Consider the following 15,683-nt stretch of genomic DNA (forward strand, 5'->3'; position numbering starts at 1 on the left):
CTGCAGGTATGTTAATATCACCACTATCATCATTATTATTCTTACTAGTTGTAACAGTATCTATCATGTTACAAATGATTTTCTCAGTAACACATTCAGAATGAATCTATTTTAAGTATGTTTCTTTGATTTTATCAAGACCATATGTCTTATTGACATTACCTGAAAAAATTAATAAAGAGAAAAATGATTTGCTACATTTGCACTTTAAAGACAGTAAAAATAGGACCGCACAAAGATATGTGCAAAATATGTAGACAACAGTGAACCCTCATTTATTTTACCTAAATGTAAAAAAAAAAACTAATATATTGTTTAAACCTTCTGAACAAACTTTTGATTATAATTAAAAACTATGTTGGACAAATTCAGATAATCAAAGCCAAATGTTTACAAATTTAATCATAATATATTTTTTTTATAAATCTATAATTTAACAGCGATACAAATCCCAAACTAACAACTTTGAAAGGAAAATTAAATGAGACAAAAATACTTTGGCTATGCTAATTTACAGCCCTTGTCCTACTGGTATATCAGGCAACAACTCCCATAAAGATTTCATTTTATACTATATATATCTCTACAAGTGTAGTAATGGAGATATTTAAAACAGGAGACCAGAAAAAACATGAAAATAAATTAAATGCTTAGTTATAAAAGCAGTGTGAAAATATACACTGAATAACAAAGGAGTTAAACATTATTCCTTTTGGTTTTAAACTTTTTTTTTTTTTTGTGAAACTCTGCATAGATATTAATGTAAGGATACAGATTTAAAATGTAACACCTGGTTCTTTAGACGGAACACAAAATCTAACCCGGATAGATAGAGTTAATATGAGTGTTTCCTTGTTTATATTTTATGCTTATTCTTGGAAGCAAACTGTGTACGTGGAGATTTAAATTTGTATAGGTTTTAATATTTTACAACTATTTGTTGTAGCTTTTATAAACAGCTATGGTATCCCTGAGACAAAGAGCGATGACATTACGAACACTTCCGATCAAAGTGACAAATGCTTTGCCATTGTTTTGAATTCACACTGAGAAGCAGCTGCGCATGCGCGAGTCTCTTTGGCCCACGACAGTGTTCCCACGTCTCGGCTGAGTGGCGCATACCAAAAGGCTTTGTCTTTTGGGTTCTGAAGAGGTCAGTGGCCTGCTTTAAACATTACAGTCAAACGCAAGGACAAATAACAGTTATTCAACGGTTGTACAAAATAACAACTCTGCCAGTTCAATAATGCGTGCCTGAATAAAGAAACAATTCCTCCTGAAGTACACCCCTGCAAGCTGTGGAAGATCCCAAAAATGGCAGCAGTTCCTATCAGAGGAGAGTGGAACTTTCCTATTTTTCTTCCAATTTTGTCAACTGTCGGGAAAATTCTCCCCACTGCGTTGATATTTTGATTTAACTAAACATTAACGGACTAAAGAGAGTGTGGAAGCCATATCTGACTGGCTGACTTGGTTCGGGGCTTCGTGTTTGTTTGGCAGGTCACCGGGCTTCCCTCGAACTTGACGCCGCTCTTCTTGTCACAGCCTCCCCTGACAACAGCCAACTGAAAGCGGAACTTTCAGGTGAGATTGGACATCGGTGGTAGCTAGCTAGTTAGCTTGCCGACCGAAGAGCGCCGAAAACAAGCCGGCGTTGTGTTTTTCATTTAGCTGGGATCCGTCGAGGCAGCTCTGAGATCCAGGAAACGTGTCGCGTCACTTGTCAGAGGAAATAAATATCTGGTGTTAGATGTCAGCACCAGTCAGAGTCGCACTGTCTTTCTTCTGCTGTTATCATGTAAGTACCAGTGTATTTACACATTTTCTCTTCTTGACTGTTCTGAAAATCCTTTGTATTTACCGTGGCCTTCGACCACTTGCTTGTGTACTGTACATACTGTTCTAAGTTCCATTTTTGTAGCCGCCTGTTGGCCAGCTTTTAATACAACATGGCTATTAAGGTCTTTGTCGTTTACTCTTATCTATTAAATAAGTGGCTAAATCTTTTTATGTTGCCTCTTTATTATGAATTTCATCTATTAACTAACAGAGGTCCCATTATGTGTTTTCTTTGTCTATACACGTTTAAAAAATAACTTAGTTATAATTAGCTAGATTTATTAACAATAATTTCAGATTTATGGCCTCCAAGTGTTCACTTTCTGTTTCCAAGCAGTCGTTTACCCTCGTATTACTTCCTGTGTGTTGTGTGACGAACAGTTATCCTAGCCAATCACATGGAGAAGCTCCAGGATTTGGACCAATCAGAGCTACAGGAGCTCCTTGAACATCCAGAGAGGGTGGAGTCTATGGCTCTAGAGTCGGATGAGGTAAAGGAAAAAAAAGGCTTTACTTTTCTTTTTAGCTCACGTTCTAAAAGTGCTGCGGGGTGGGATATAGGTTTATAACAACTCAGGAGCATTAAAGGCTTTTGGTTTGATCTTCCATGTTTAATTCTGTTTTGTTTTTTTCACTTTTCTACCATGCATTGGCAAAAAATAATCCACCATTTACACTTTTTTAATCTGAGTTATATAGAACATGTTTAGTAGTTATGTAAACATTGTCGGAATGCAGCAGTTTGGCATTCTGTACATCACTTTGACATGATGGTTTAAAAAATACAGTGTTAATCTCCTTTTTAAGAACTCTTTGTGGGCACTCTGCATATCGAATAACCTGAGAGAATTACTGGGCTGTATTTGGTGAGCCCAACAAATTTTTTCAGATGCTTATATTTTAGATTTTCATAGAATTGTTTTGGCTTTAAACATGACATGCTTTCTGGTTATAATGGAAGGTTATTTTAAGCAGAGCAACATTTTTGGTAACAGAGAACTCACTGACTGTGTCACATCTGCTCACATTTAAAGTTGTTGAATACAGTATATGTTTACAAAGCTGCAGTTAAATAGAAATTTGCTGCACTTCATGGTTTTTCCTAACAGACAGCTAGCATACTGTACCCTATTTATTTGGGTGTTGGACAGGAAGACTTGCATCCTTTGTTATAAACTATATTTAGTCTTTAAGTCCAAGTTTCAATCAAAATTTCATAGAAGGTCCTGGAGTTCTTTTTTATTCTTGCAGAACATGCGTTCAGGTAGTTTTCCTACAGAGAAGGAACAGCTCAGCTGTGTTAGAGAGGGATAACAACTCCTTTGTTATTGGAATTGCAGCACATTTCCTTTCTATGCCTCTAGATGGAAATTTTGACTGTAGCTGCCCTTTTAGACTTGGCTAAATTATTAACTTGGTCATGCTGACAACTTTATGTTTGGAGTTATAAACTGGACCTGTGTATGGAAACACTGTATTTTCCATGGGACTATTTAGTCAGACTTTCTGACCACTTCTGCGGCTTTACCACACATTCTGTCACCTTACAGAAACAGACATCACCATATGTTATTTCAAGTTTAATGTGAAAGACCAAGAAGTTCAGTTTTGGTGCCATCTGTTCAGAACACCTCGTGTTTGCTGTGTCCCTCTCTTGGCTTGTGACAAACTTTAGGAATTACACCCTAAGGCGTTCTGCTTGCCACTTTTTCCTAAAAGGTGAGACTGTTGAAGTGCATGACTGCGTCTCCTTAATGCTGTCATTGCCTGTTTGTTTGCGTCATGTCTTGTTAGGTTTGCAGTTGTGCCGTTCTTTTTCCATGTTAAGATGATGGATTGAACAGAGCTCTGTGAGATGTTTAAAGATTGGAATATTGTTTAACCTAACCCCACTTTAAATGTCTTCAGAACCTCTTCCCTGACCTGTCTGCTGTGTTCCTTGGTCTTCATGATACTGTTTGTTCTTAAATGTTCTGTAACAAACCTCTGAGGCCAGAAACAGAATAGCTGCGTTTGTATTGAGGTTAAATTAGTAATAATGGACTATGTTTGCTAATTAGATGAATTCTGAGGACAGTTAGTTGCACTGGATTTTAATTTTGCTTCCACTTTAAAATTATGCCCTACCTGTTTTGGTCTATCGCTTTAAATAGTTGAAATGTTTGAAATGTAATGATTATATTTAAGCCCAATAGAAGTGAGCAAGCTTTAGTGTAAGTGCACACATCATGTGTGTGATATGATGAAGACCAACTAGCAAATGAAGGAGGATTACCTGTTGTCGTCATAGCACCTCTGGGTGTCTTATTGTCTGCCTGCATCTCAGCTGGTTGTCGCTGCGGTTTCTCACTTGATATTCCTTTTAATTGATTTTATTCAGTGAAAAACAATGATACTCCAGTTTCCCAGTCTTTGTGCTATATTGTAGCAAACACAATAAACCCCTTTGCCCTTTATTTTGTGTTTTGCTCTCAATGCAACAGGAAATGAGAAAAACGATTTCTCTCACATAAAATGTATCTGTAATTAAATTTCCCTCCTTTAGATCCAGAATATCCAGCTGGAGAGAGAGATGGCGCTGGCATCCAATCGCAGCCTGGCAGAGCAAAACCTGGACATAAAACCTCGCTTAGAGTCCCTGAAAGAGGCGTTGGTGGCAAGATACTCTCAGCTAGAAGCCATCAGAGAAACCTACAGACAGCACTGCTCCCAAAGAGGTAGGGTGGGGTAAACTATAAAGGTAGACTTCTCTTTTTCCTTAAAAGGTTCCAGCTCTGCACATCTCCACTCTGCTTGGTCTCATGCTGTTCCGCATGAAATCTATTGTGTTTCCATTGACGGCTGAAGCTGTGGCTTGAAGCCTCCTCTTGAACACGCTGGTTCGCTTAATGACAGTCGATATATTTCCAAGCCAAGCACTCTTTCAGTCTACAGGCATGGTTTATGATTTGTAAATAATAAAATTATATTTCAGTTTGACCCGCTCCGGCCATTGTGGTCCTTAATATTAATGTAGTAATTTACTTTGATTGTACAGCTCATTCTCAGCTTCCTGGTGTTCTGGTTAGGCAGTGACAATGTTAAAAAGAATTGTGACGTAGGTGATTTGTTCCATGTCTCTTATTGTTCTGAGCTGATCCTCCAGATGAACACAACCAGTTTTTCATGTTCTCTGCTGTTGTGTAAACACCCTTACTAGGTTTTTTTGTTTCTGTCCACACAGAGGGGATGGTGGGCCAGGTCTCGCCTGAAGCATTCTTCTCAAGACTACAGACAGAAAGTGAAAAAACAGAGTCCGAGTCAGAGGTTAGTGATCAACCACCACATCAACACATGTCCAATTAAACTGAGATACTTTTTACTGATGCTTTAGCAATCTGTTGATTTTACAGTGCCCTGCAGAAGTCTTTATTTGTTGAATTGTGTCACATTTTGCCATGTGACAAAAATATATTGTATTTTAATGGGGTTTTAAGTGATAGACCAACATAAAGTGGTGTTTAATTGTTAAGAGAAAGGAAGGTATACATGCTTTAAAAATGTCCTAATGAAGAGCATCTGTGAGTTTTTACACCCTCCCACTGATTCCTAATTGAATTTAGGTCTGGACTTTGACTGGGCCTTTCTAACATACACTATATTGCCAAATGTATTTGTCTGTCCACTTCAATTCAGTTCAAAAATACTTAATCAATCCCAAAGAGAAATTAAATGTTGTTGTAGCTCATTATGAAGGTTTCCTTAAAGAGCCGTTGTAGATGCTGATGGCTGTGGTAGCGCTCCGTCTTACAGCAGATTTGAAGAAGCCTTTGACTGAAGACACTCTGTTCTTGTAGGACAGTCTCATGAAGAGGATGTTCAGGGTTCTCCATAATGTTCTTCATTTTATGAAGAATCCTTCTTTCCACAATGATCTCCAGAGGAGTCCCCGGAACAGAACCAGCCTTCTTTATCAGCTTGTTGAGCTTTTTTAAGTCCCTGGTTCTGATGCTGCTTCCCCAGCAGATGATGGTAGAAGAGATCACACTTTCCACAACAGACTTATAGAAGATATGCAGCATCTTGCTGCAAACACTGAAGGACCTAAGCTTCCTCAAGAAGTACAGTCTGCTCTGTCCCTTCTTGTAGATGGCTTCACAGTTGCATCTCCACTCCAGTCTGTTGTCCAGGTGAACACCAAGGTATTTATACTCCTCCACCACCTCCACTTCTTCTCCCATGATAGAAATAGTGTTTAACCTATTCCTGTTTCTCTTAAAATCTACAATCATCTCCTTTGTTTTAGTCACGTTCAAAATGAGATGATTGTTTCCACACCATGCCACAAAGCGGTCCACCACCTTCCTGTACTCAGCTTCTTGTCCATCTCTGATCCACCCCACGACTGCAGAATCATCTGAGTATTTCTGCAGATGACAGGAGTCTGTCTTGTACTGGAAGTCTGAGGTGTACAGAGTGAAAAGGAATGGTGAGAGTACAGTCCCCTGTGGTGCTCCTGTGCTGCTGACTACCTGGTTAGACTCACAACCCTTCAGTCTCTCAAACTGCGGTCTGTGGTTTGTCCAGATGACAGTGGGTTTGTTGAAGCAGGTGTATGATGGCATCTTCAACTCCAACTCCACAGCGATAAGCAAACTGAAGGGGGTCCTGATGGTTTATTGTTTGCTTCTACATGTACATGAACTTAGATGACATCCAATCTTTTAATCTATAAGGTCCAATTTGTTGATGGCGCCCCCTGTTGCCAGCAACAGCAACTTTAACTATTTTATAAACATCTTCCAGCAGGTTTACCGTGTTCATAGTTAGATGAGAAAACCAGAACTGCAGCCTCCACGAATTCACCCCAGAGGTGTTCAAGAAGGCTGAGGTCAGGACTTTGTGCAGGCTAGTCAGGCCATGTTGGGGCTACAGCCTACAGGTGGAAGAAGGTACGCTGATCAGATGAGATCAAGATTTTGGCCCAAACTCCAAATGTGATGTCATACACTGGTCATCCTCTGGCTAACAACATATTACTACTGTGAAGCATAGTGGTGCTAGTATCATGCTGTGGAGATGTTTTTTTCTGCAGCAGCAACTGACTGAGTTGTCTGCATAGTGGAGGAGATGATTGCAGCAAAATATAGAGATTGTTGAAGAAAATCTGCTCAAGACCTCAGGCTAAGGTGGCTTTTCATCTGCAAACACAAACTAAAAGTGATCAGCAAAGAAAACAAAGGAGTGGCTTTAAGAGCAGTCTGCCAAAGCCATTGAAAGAGCCAGAACCTGAACCAAAATCCAACTGAACATGTCTGAAAGGTCCTAAAATGATGAAGAATGAGAGAAAACGTCCTAAAACATATGTGCCAAGCTTGTAGAGACATACTCATAATGACTGGAAGCTGCATGGGGCTTCAACACGGGTTATTCCAAGGCTGTGAACACTTTTGTACATGATTGTTTGCTTATTCTTGATAAATTTGCTTTAAATTTGCCAAGCAGTGATCTACATAGTGTTGGTCTATGACATAAAATCCTAGGAAAACACATTTAGGTCTGTGGTTGTAATGTGACATTTGGAGGAGCTTCAGGGTATGAAATCATTTGCAGGTTCAGTATTTGCACATGTAGGCAGTAGATGTTGTGATTCCAGTGCTTTAAGGGCTGTGATGTTTTTCAAGTACAGTTTAGTTATTGCCACATCTAAACTGAGCCTGTTTACGTAATCAGTAGATAGGCTGTGTAGTTGGTACAGACAGTTTGGTACATGCTTGGTTCTACTGTGCATCTCCCTCTCGCTGTTTCATCATGGATCTGTGTGCAGGCTCTGGCTGATGAGTTTCTGGAGGGCTCTCTGCCACTGGACTCATTCTTTGAGCGTTTCCTCCTCCTGCGCTCACTTGCTCACAAAAGACGTGTGCAGATGGAGAAACTCCAAGAAATCCTGCGACAGCGGGACAAGAGCAATCCAACTACCATGACATCATCAGCAGGCATCACCCCACATCCTGTCGTCACGCCCTCATCATGGAACCTACCAACAACAACAGCTACCACAACAAATCAGCAGCAGCCAAACTCCAACCCTCAATCCTCCATCTACCTAAACTCCTCTCAGTCAACCTCCTCATCTGCAGTTGGAACCCCTGGGCTTCCATACAGCCCATACCCTGCTTCCCCTCCTAACCCCCCTTCTGCAGTGGCAGCAGCAGGGCCGATCCCAAGCAATCCACCATCACAGTTTAGTCCTTACCCAAGTTCTGGCTCATCTTTCACCCCAGCTGCAGGCTACTCTGGGCCCAGACCTGCATTCGGGCCTCCTTCCTCGGTCACCTGCCCTTATCCAACCCAGCACCCCTTTCCTGCTCCACATCCTGGCTCAGCATTTGGTCAATACACCCCCAGCCACCCCACCAGTGGCCCGGCACCCTACCCAGCATCCTACAGCTATGGGGGCTACAGCTACCCAGCCGGGCCTGCGTATTCCAGTTCTCAGTCTCCAACAGGAAAGCCCATCTACAGAGCAGGATATGGAGTTCCCCAGCCATACTCCTGAAAGCACTGCTGCTGCTGCTGCTGCTTGGGCTCTGTTCCTTTCTTCCTCTCACACTCCTCTCTTGCTTATTTGTCTTCCTTGAGATTTTTTTCTTTGTCTCTACTACCCTCTACCCTGCTTCTTTCTTTCACACACAATCTCACACTCCACAGGTCTCTTGCTTTACTTAACTTTGTTGCACTATTTCAATAAATCAGTCTTAAACATCTGTCCTCAGTCCTTTCCCCCTCCCACGCCCTTTGACCCACATCCCCACCCTCATCACCACACTAGTCTCAGGTTGTTGCATTGCTTTGAGGTGTTCAATCACTTGTATGTGGCTCTTCACGTCCTCGCTGTGTCGCCTTCCCCCTTCTTCATCTCCCTGTGGAAGTGATGTTCTGTCCCAGTCAGAAAGTTCCACATGTGAACTTCCCCATCATATTCATGGCAAAGATGAGTTGTTGTAACACTACAAACAATGTGAACCAGTTGTGTCTCTCTGCTTCACATGAATATTTATTAGTGAACTGCTTGTGATGGAGCGTCATGGGAAAATGAATACAGGTGAAAGTGAAACATCTGTGGTTGAAGCAAAGCATGGTTTCTTTATTAAGGCGTTAGCAGGTGTAGGGATTTTATTGCAGCTTTGGTTTGTTCGCCTTTTGATTGGGTCTCCTTGTGGCAGGTGAATGTCTTCATGCAATAGCTTGTGTTCAGCTAAACTTTCAGTAATCTCCCAAATCAGCCCCACTTTCTGTTTTCAGAAACCAAAGAAACTTCATTTTGTTTAATGTGTTGGTTGATGACATTTTTCATTTACACTTTTAAATTGTTCAGTCAATTCATTTTGAGTTATCTTCAGAGCAATATGCTGTTACTGACTTTAGAAGAAGCAGTCTTAATATACTCTGATAATAATGTGGATGATTACTATTAAATTTCCTGAAGACCTCTTTAAAGTTATCTCTAACTGATCTAAGAGGGTTTTTTTGTTCACTTTCCACCAGGTTTTGTCAACAGTTGGAGACCATTGCGGTATCTATTACAGTGTAGACTCCCAATGACCACACAACCCACATTGTGAGGACATAGATATACACAAAAGAGTCATTTTCTTCCATTTATCGGACCCTGAACTCTGATTGGGAAGAACCAAGATAAGCCAATTGGAGTTGGTTGTGGTTAGGCGTGGGCTGGTTACCGGTTTCCCATTAAGCCAAGGTTTTAAAAAGAATGTCAAAAAGAGCTCATATTCTGTGCATTAAACATGTTTACTTGGAAACTACTAAATGTAGTCAATTTTTAGTCTGGATTCTCACTAATATCTGTGTACCACAGTTAAATGTTGTTTTCAATAATAGCAATTAGGCCATGATATATATTTGTAGATGTTCTTGTACAAATACCAAGATGTCCTGCTTCCTACCACCTTTTCAGTTAAGGGCAATCAAATTGAAAAGGGATATTTTCAACTAAACCCACCAACACAGAATGTGGACACTAATCACAGTACCCAGGATTATTTGTTTGTTCCCTCAGATATTTTAATAAGATTTACACTGGCAAGGTTAGAGTTCTACGCACTGTTTAACTAGCTAATTTGGACCGCTTCTTTCTGGGGAAATCTTGGCACACCCCCTCTGATCTGTTTGGACCCTTTTTGAGGAATCATTGAACTAAGATAACAAGATATTTCTGTTTAACCCCAAACGTTTCCCATGTTAATTCAGACCAAAACAAAATGAATTAACACATCATCAATTATACACAGCAAGCCAGGTGGCACTGGTGTATATCTGTGACCTGCTGACCAGACAGGCTCATCAGACTGGGCTTGATCACAAGGCGGTGGGAGTGACGATGCTTTAACAACCACAGTGGATGGGTTTTGTTTTAGACTAGTGCAAATAAGTGACTCCAGCACAGAATCATTAAACAGTATTTTTCAGGAAGAATTACAATCTGCTGCAGTGCATGTTTCCTTACGTTGTTTTGAAGTTGACTTTACTTTGGCCTTCGCATGTTGACTGGGTGTCAACAGACACTTATCCATCCGACACATTGGATGAAACCATCATCGTTGTTCCATTTCTGTTTGAACTACAGTAAAGATGGTGTGGAGAAATGTCAAAGGTCAGTTAAGACTTTCAAAAGCACAAAAATCAGTGCTGAGAAATTCCAAGCCATGACGAGGTCTAAATACAACAATTGAAGTGATTACGTTCTTCTAACTCTTTAATAAAAGCAGTGAAACAGAAAATGGAAGCATTCCCCATCATAAAGCTGCTTGTGATCAGGGCAGTCATAATATTTCACAGAAACTGGGATCTGTGTCTGCAGAAGAACCTGCTGTGGTCCAACATCAATGCTGGGAGGTGTGCTGTCGTTTACAGATGTAACAGTTCAGCAGGGAAAGTCTCATGTGGAACAATCAGTAAATGTTGACGTGTTTTATTACAAGCCAGATAAAATATGGCCTGTCTGGCATCCCTGATGAAACTAATCAGCCAGATATCCTGGTGTCTTTTAGTGATTGGCAGAAAGCAGCTGTGGTCCCCATGAGGAGGTGAATGCACCTCCACATGGTGGTGTCACAGCATTGATGTGGCAGCATTTCCATCTGGATCACCTGTTTTTTAGTTGAGTCTTCGTACTTAGCACACAGAGCCTTGTTTTCTGTGGGCTTTGAATGAACACATCGATGTAACTTCATCACCTGACGGGGAGAAAAACCCTGAGAATGGTTTGCATTCATATCCTCCTGATGAAGAAAGAACATACTATGGACTTACGGGCCACTGGGATTGGACAGTAATGGTGATTATTGTGTATTAGAAGAAGCACAAGAAAAAAAAATTAGATTGGCTGAACATTTATATTCTAAGGGTAATGACATACAGATGGACTGATCTCATCTTCTGATTACAAGAAAAAACTGTAGATTGTTTAAAATCTTATCTCTTTTTGTTGTGAATAATTAAACATTCATTTGAACTAATTTACATGTGTCAAGTCGTCATTTCCTAAAATTTAGAGGTTCCTCTCATTAAAGGAAATAAAACGGGCGCTTTTGGAGAAGAACTCATAAATGAAAATTTGTGCAATAAGAGATAAAACCAGAGACCAGATGTCTTCAAAACGCTTTGAGAAAATGAAAGAGCCTGTTTATTTTACACTTTGACAAGGACCAAGAAAGAAGGGTGTTCTGTTGCAATGGTTTGGTACACAACCAGATCAGAGATAGGTATGGAAACAATTTAGTTTTCAAGGAGCTGGCATGACAAGACCCAGCACCAAATGATAAACGTTTGCATGAGTGGAGTGAAGTATTTTATGCAGTTCCTGGAGCATCCTACAGTCAGTCGAAGCAGTTTGTGATGCATTAGGGAAAGAGATGCAGGATTACCTGCACATGCACGAGGCTGGGATGTTGTATTGTGAAACTGACTTGCAGATGTGGTGGACAGATGTTACAGTAGTGTTACTGGTTCTCAGTACAACATTATCAAAGACTTGGTCACGGACGTGTTGGACATCAGATATTGTTCCTAAGACCACAGGTGAAACATCAGGTTTTTTTTTTTACTGCAACCTGGTGTGAAACGCCTGTCAACATTTAAATGCAATCAATGAAGTTTTTGACTTTGAAATTTTCTACTCTGCCACCTGAGTCCCTATGTGCTGAGGATAAGAGCAATCACGAAAGATGGAGAAACATTTTCCAGTGTAAATATATGGGTGAAAGAAAGAACAGTGAGTCAGTTCCTCCACCTGTTTCCACTCCTGACTGCCTGCAGCTCATGCCGTTAATGTTTACTTGGATGGATACATACTAGTGTTTGGTTTGTCTGTTTAACTTGTTAAAAGCTTGTCAGCTTTATTGGACTAGTAACATGTAGTGGAGGGTTTGCTTACAAACACATCTAGGATTGCCTAAATGTTGTGGCAGTGAACTTAACTGCACCAGTGCAGCCAGTTGGTCTGGAGCCCTGTTGTAGGTTACCTTGCTAATGAGTCATGTCGGTCTTGTATTGGACTTGGTATGCTCCGGCCTTGGTTTTAACTAGGGTCAGGGGGTCTTACGTAACTATAGCACAATGTTACACAGGCCTGATGGTGGATCAGACCTGTGTCTCAAACCCCCAGTCGGTCGTGGCAGATGGCCGCTCACACTGAGCCTGGTTCTGGTTCTGCTGGAGGTTTCTTCCTGTTAAAAGGGAGTTTTTCCTCTCCACTGTCGCTACATGCATGCTCAGTATGAGGGATTGCTGCAAAGTCAACACCAGTGACTGTCCACTGTTTCTACATGCTCATCCAGGAGGAGGGAATGCTGCAAGTCACTGACTGGATGTAATCTGCTGGGTTTCCTTAGATAGAAAAACTTTTTATCCAATTTTAATAAATAACTGAATCTGACTGCACTGTTCAATAGTTAGGATTACCTGGAATGTATGTACCTGACTTTGTGAAGTGCCTTGAGACGACATGTGTTGTGAATTGGCACTATATAAATAAATTGAATTGAATCTATTGGGAATGTGTGCTTTAATGTTCTATTTTAGCTCAATCCAACCCACACCAAAGGAACTGTTGTATTGTTAAACTCACCATCTAGACGACGGTGTTGGAGTGTTTACAACACCTTGGGTCATCCAACAATTAAGCTGGAGAACAGGTTTACATTTCCTGTGCAAAAGCTACATAATACACCAGAGCAGAGAAGGCAGCATTTCTAGTGGACCCACAACCAGTAGGCATGGACTGATAAGAGGTGTCATATCCAGCAGGACCAACCATTGCGTGTTTCAAGGACTCCAATTTCAAAGACGCTGGGATGTGTAAATGTAAGTAAACACAGAATACAATGATTTACAAATCCTTTTCAACCTGTATGCAACTGAATACACTACAAATATATAATGTGCAAATTGATAAACCTTGATGTTTTTTAGTAGTTTTTTTTTTATTTAGCTCATTTTAAAGTTGATGCTTGCAACACGTTCCAAAAAAGCTGGGACAGGGGCATGTTTACCACTGTCTTACATCACCTTTCGTTTTATGTGGTTCTGGATAATCATCCCATTAAAAGAACCAATGATGACCCATATTCAGTTGATGATGATGGAGGCCACCAGATTCTTTGTCGAAAAATCGACAAGCATCTAGGTTTTCATTTGAAATATGCTGTTTCAAAGAATTCATAACAACCCACACCATCACAGATAATCTAATATACTTAACAATAGACACAGCTGCCTTTGCACATATTCCAAGTTTAATATTAATTTCATCCTTACAGAGCAACAGTTCCTGTTAAAGTCCTTGTGACAAAAGGACGGAAACGTATTTTCTGATATACCTCCCAAACAACCACATGGCATGCAAATAGTTTCAAATGGTTTTTTTGAAGACCAAGAAGCTACTCTTGGTGCCGTTCTGCAACCGTGAGCATTTAAACTTTTTTTTATCCAGTGGCTAAAAGGAATGGACCTTTCTGTCTCGTCATATTTATACACCATGGGAACAGTCATGGGTTATGAATTAAGAGTACTTCTGATCAACTTAAACAAGCATACCAGTTACATTTGGGCTCTGCTTCTTTATACTACAGGTATTGTTTAAAGGGAAGGAATGTTTATCTGATGGTTAACTCGGGTAATAATAAGGATTCAGAATTAATTTCTCCTTTGGGATGTTCTGAAATTCTAACACAACAATGTGTAATAGTTAAATATGATAAATGTGAGATATTAAACCATGTTTTCCGAATCCACAAAAATATGAACGGATTCGGATTTATAGACTAAATAAAGTATATTAAAAAAAGATACTCTGTGCCATCATGACCATTAGAAAAGCTGAACCAAGGCACTGTTGGCCTGTTTTCATCACAGCCATCCTTATTTATTATGCTACAGAAAGGGGATTCATGTACACTTATTAAATGGACTCACTAACACTCACACATTCATACACCGATAGGTAGGCAACTTGAGGTTAAGTGCCTTGCCCAGGGGCACATCGACCTATGGCAGGGGGAAGCTGGAATCGAACCCACAACCTTCTGATTGCAAGACGACTACTCTTCCTACTGAGCCACAGACTGTATGATAAGAAAATACCAGAACATGATGGTAGCAATTAGAGACATGAGCAGAAGGCATAACAGCGGAAAAAATCCATCTTTATATTGATTTTGTCATTACTGCATGGGCAGTTCTAGACAGGGGCCAACAGGGGCCAGTGCCCCTGTAGAACTGGTCCTGGCCCTTGTTATGGCCCCTGTACTGAAGACATAATACTATATGAATTTCTTATAGTAATATGTGAAGGCACAGACACCGTAACTGATTGGTGCCTTGGACCAATTAATCTTTTTGAATTTTACAGTTTTACTTTAATAATGAATTAAAAATTAAGGTGTTGCACTTTTTGTTTCAGCCGTATATAGATAGGATCACAGTTTTCATCTGCTAGATCAGGTGTCTGCAACCTGCAGCTCCAGAGCCACAAGACTCTATGTGGCTTACTTACTTAATAAATGAAACGATTAAATATTGCCATTTCTTTTTTGTTTTTATTTTTTTGTTCTGTGCCCCCATGAAAAAAACACTGGCGTCACCCTGACCCCCCTGGTGAATTTGGTCTAGAACCCAATTGCATTACTGTTATCATGAAGTAATGAAATAATTTATGTGAATCATTGCATTTATTACATGTAATTCTTCTGATTTTAGTCCTGATCACATTTAATCAGATTCAATTCAATTCAATTCAAAAATACTTTATTAATCCCAAAGGGAAAGTAAATTCTTCAGTGAACATGCTAGGAGTTAAATATGATACCAAAACAATGGAAGTTATTTCTTTTGAAAATAGGTTCTGTCTAGTAAATAAAATGCCTTAAAAGGTATTTGCCTTCTGAAAGATTTCTTGTGTTTTTTTTTTTCTTGTTTCTTTTTTTACACTAACAAATTTTAAATCATCAAACAATTTTTTTTTTTTGCACCACCAGTGGGCCTTTTTTTTTTTTTTTTTGGAAATAGGCAGACAGGAAATGGGGTGGAAAGAGGGGGAAGACATGAAGCACAGGTCGCAGCTGTCCTAATCCCGGGACAGCTGTATCAAAGACTCAAGCCTCTGTAAATGGGTCGCGCTCTTCACTGCTACGTCACAGATTAATTTTAATATCAGACTAAAGACTGAGCGAATACAAAAACCACTTATTAAATGATGATTTTATTTAAGGGAAATAAATTATCCAAACCAACCAGGCCATATGTGAAAAAGTAATCACCCCTAAACCTACTGACAAGCCTAATAA

At 40.0% G+C, this 15,683-nt stretch overlaps 1 protein-coding gene across 2 annotated transcripts; it reads left to right on the forward strand.

Annotated features, from left to right (window-relative positions):
- The first annotated feature begins 1,089 nt into the window (after positions 1-1,089).
- vps37c (VPS37C subunit of ESCRT-I) lies at positions 1,090-11,357 on the forward strand. Of its 2 annotated transcripts, XM_047366581.1 has the most exons (6): positions 1,090-1,584; positions 1,672-1,798; positions 2,221-2,330; positions 4,385-4,556; positions 5,063-5,145; positions 7,646-11,357. In XM_047366581.1, exons 3-6 carry the CDS (start codon positions 2,238-2,240, stop codon positions 8,375-8,377), a joined length of 1,080 nt encoding a protein of 359 aa, XP_047222537.1. In that variant the 5' UTR covers positions 1,090-1,584; positions 1,672-1,798; positions 2,221-2,237; the 3' UTR covers positions 8,378-11,357. The 2 variants fall into 2 exon arrangements, with proteins under 2 accessions (XP_047222537.1, XP_047222536.1); XM_047366580.1 differs by having other exon boundaries at positions 1,090-1,798.
- Positions 11,358-15,683: the final 4,326 nt, after the last annotated feature.

The sequence above is a fragment of the Girardinichthys multiradiatus genome, chromosome 5 (genome assembly GCF_021462225.1).
Source record: "Girardinichthys multiradiatus isolate DD_20200921_A chromosome 5, DD_fGirMul_XY1, whole genome shotgun sequence".
NCBI lineage: Eukaryota > Metazoa > Chordata > Actinopteri > Cyprinodontiformes > Goodeidae > Girardinichthys > Girardinichthys multiradiatus.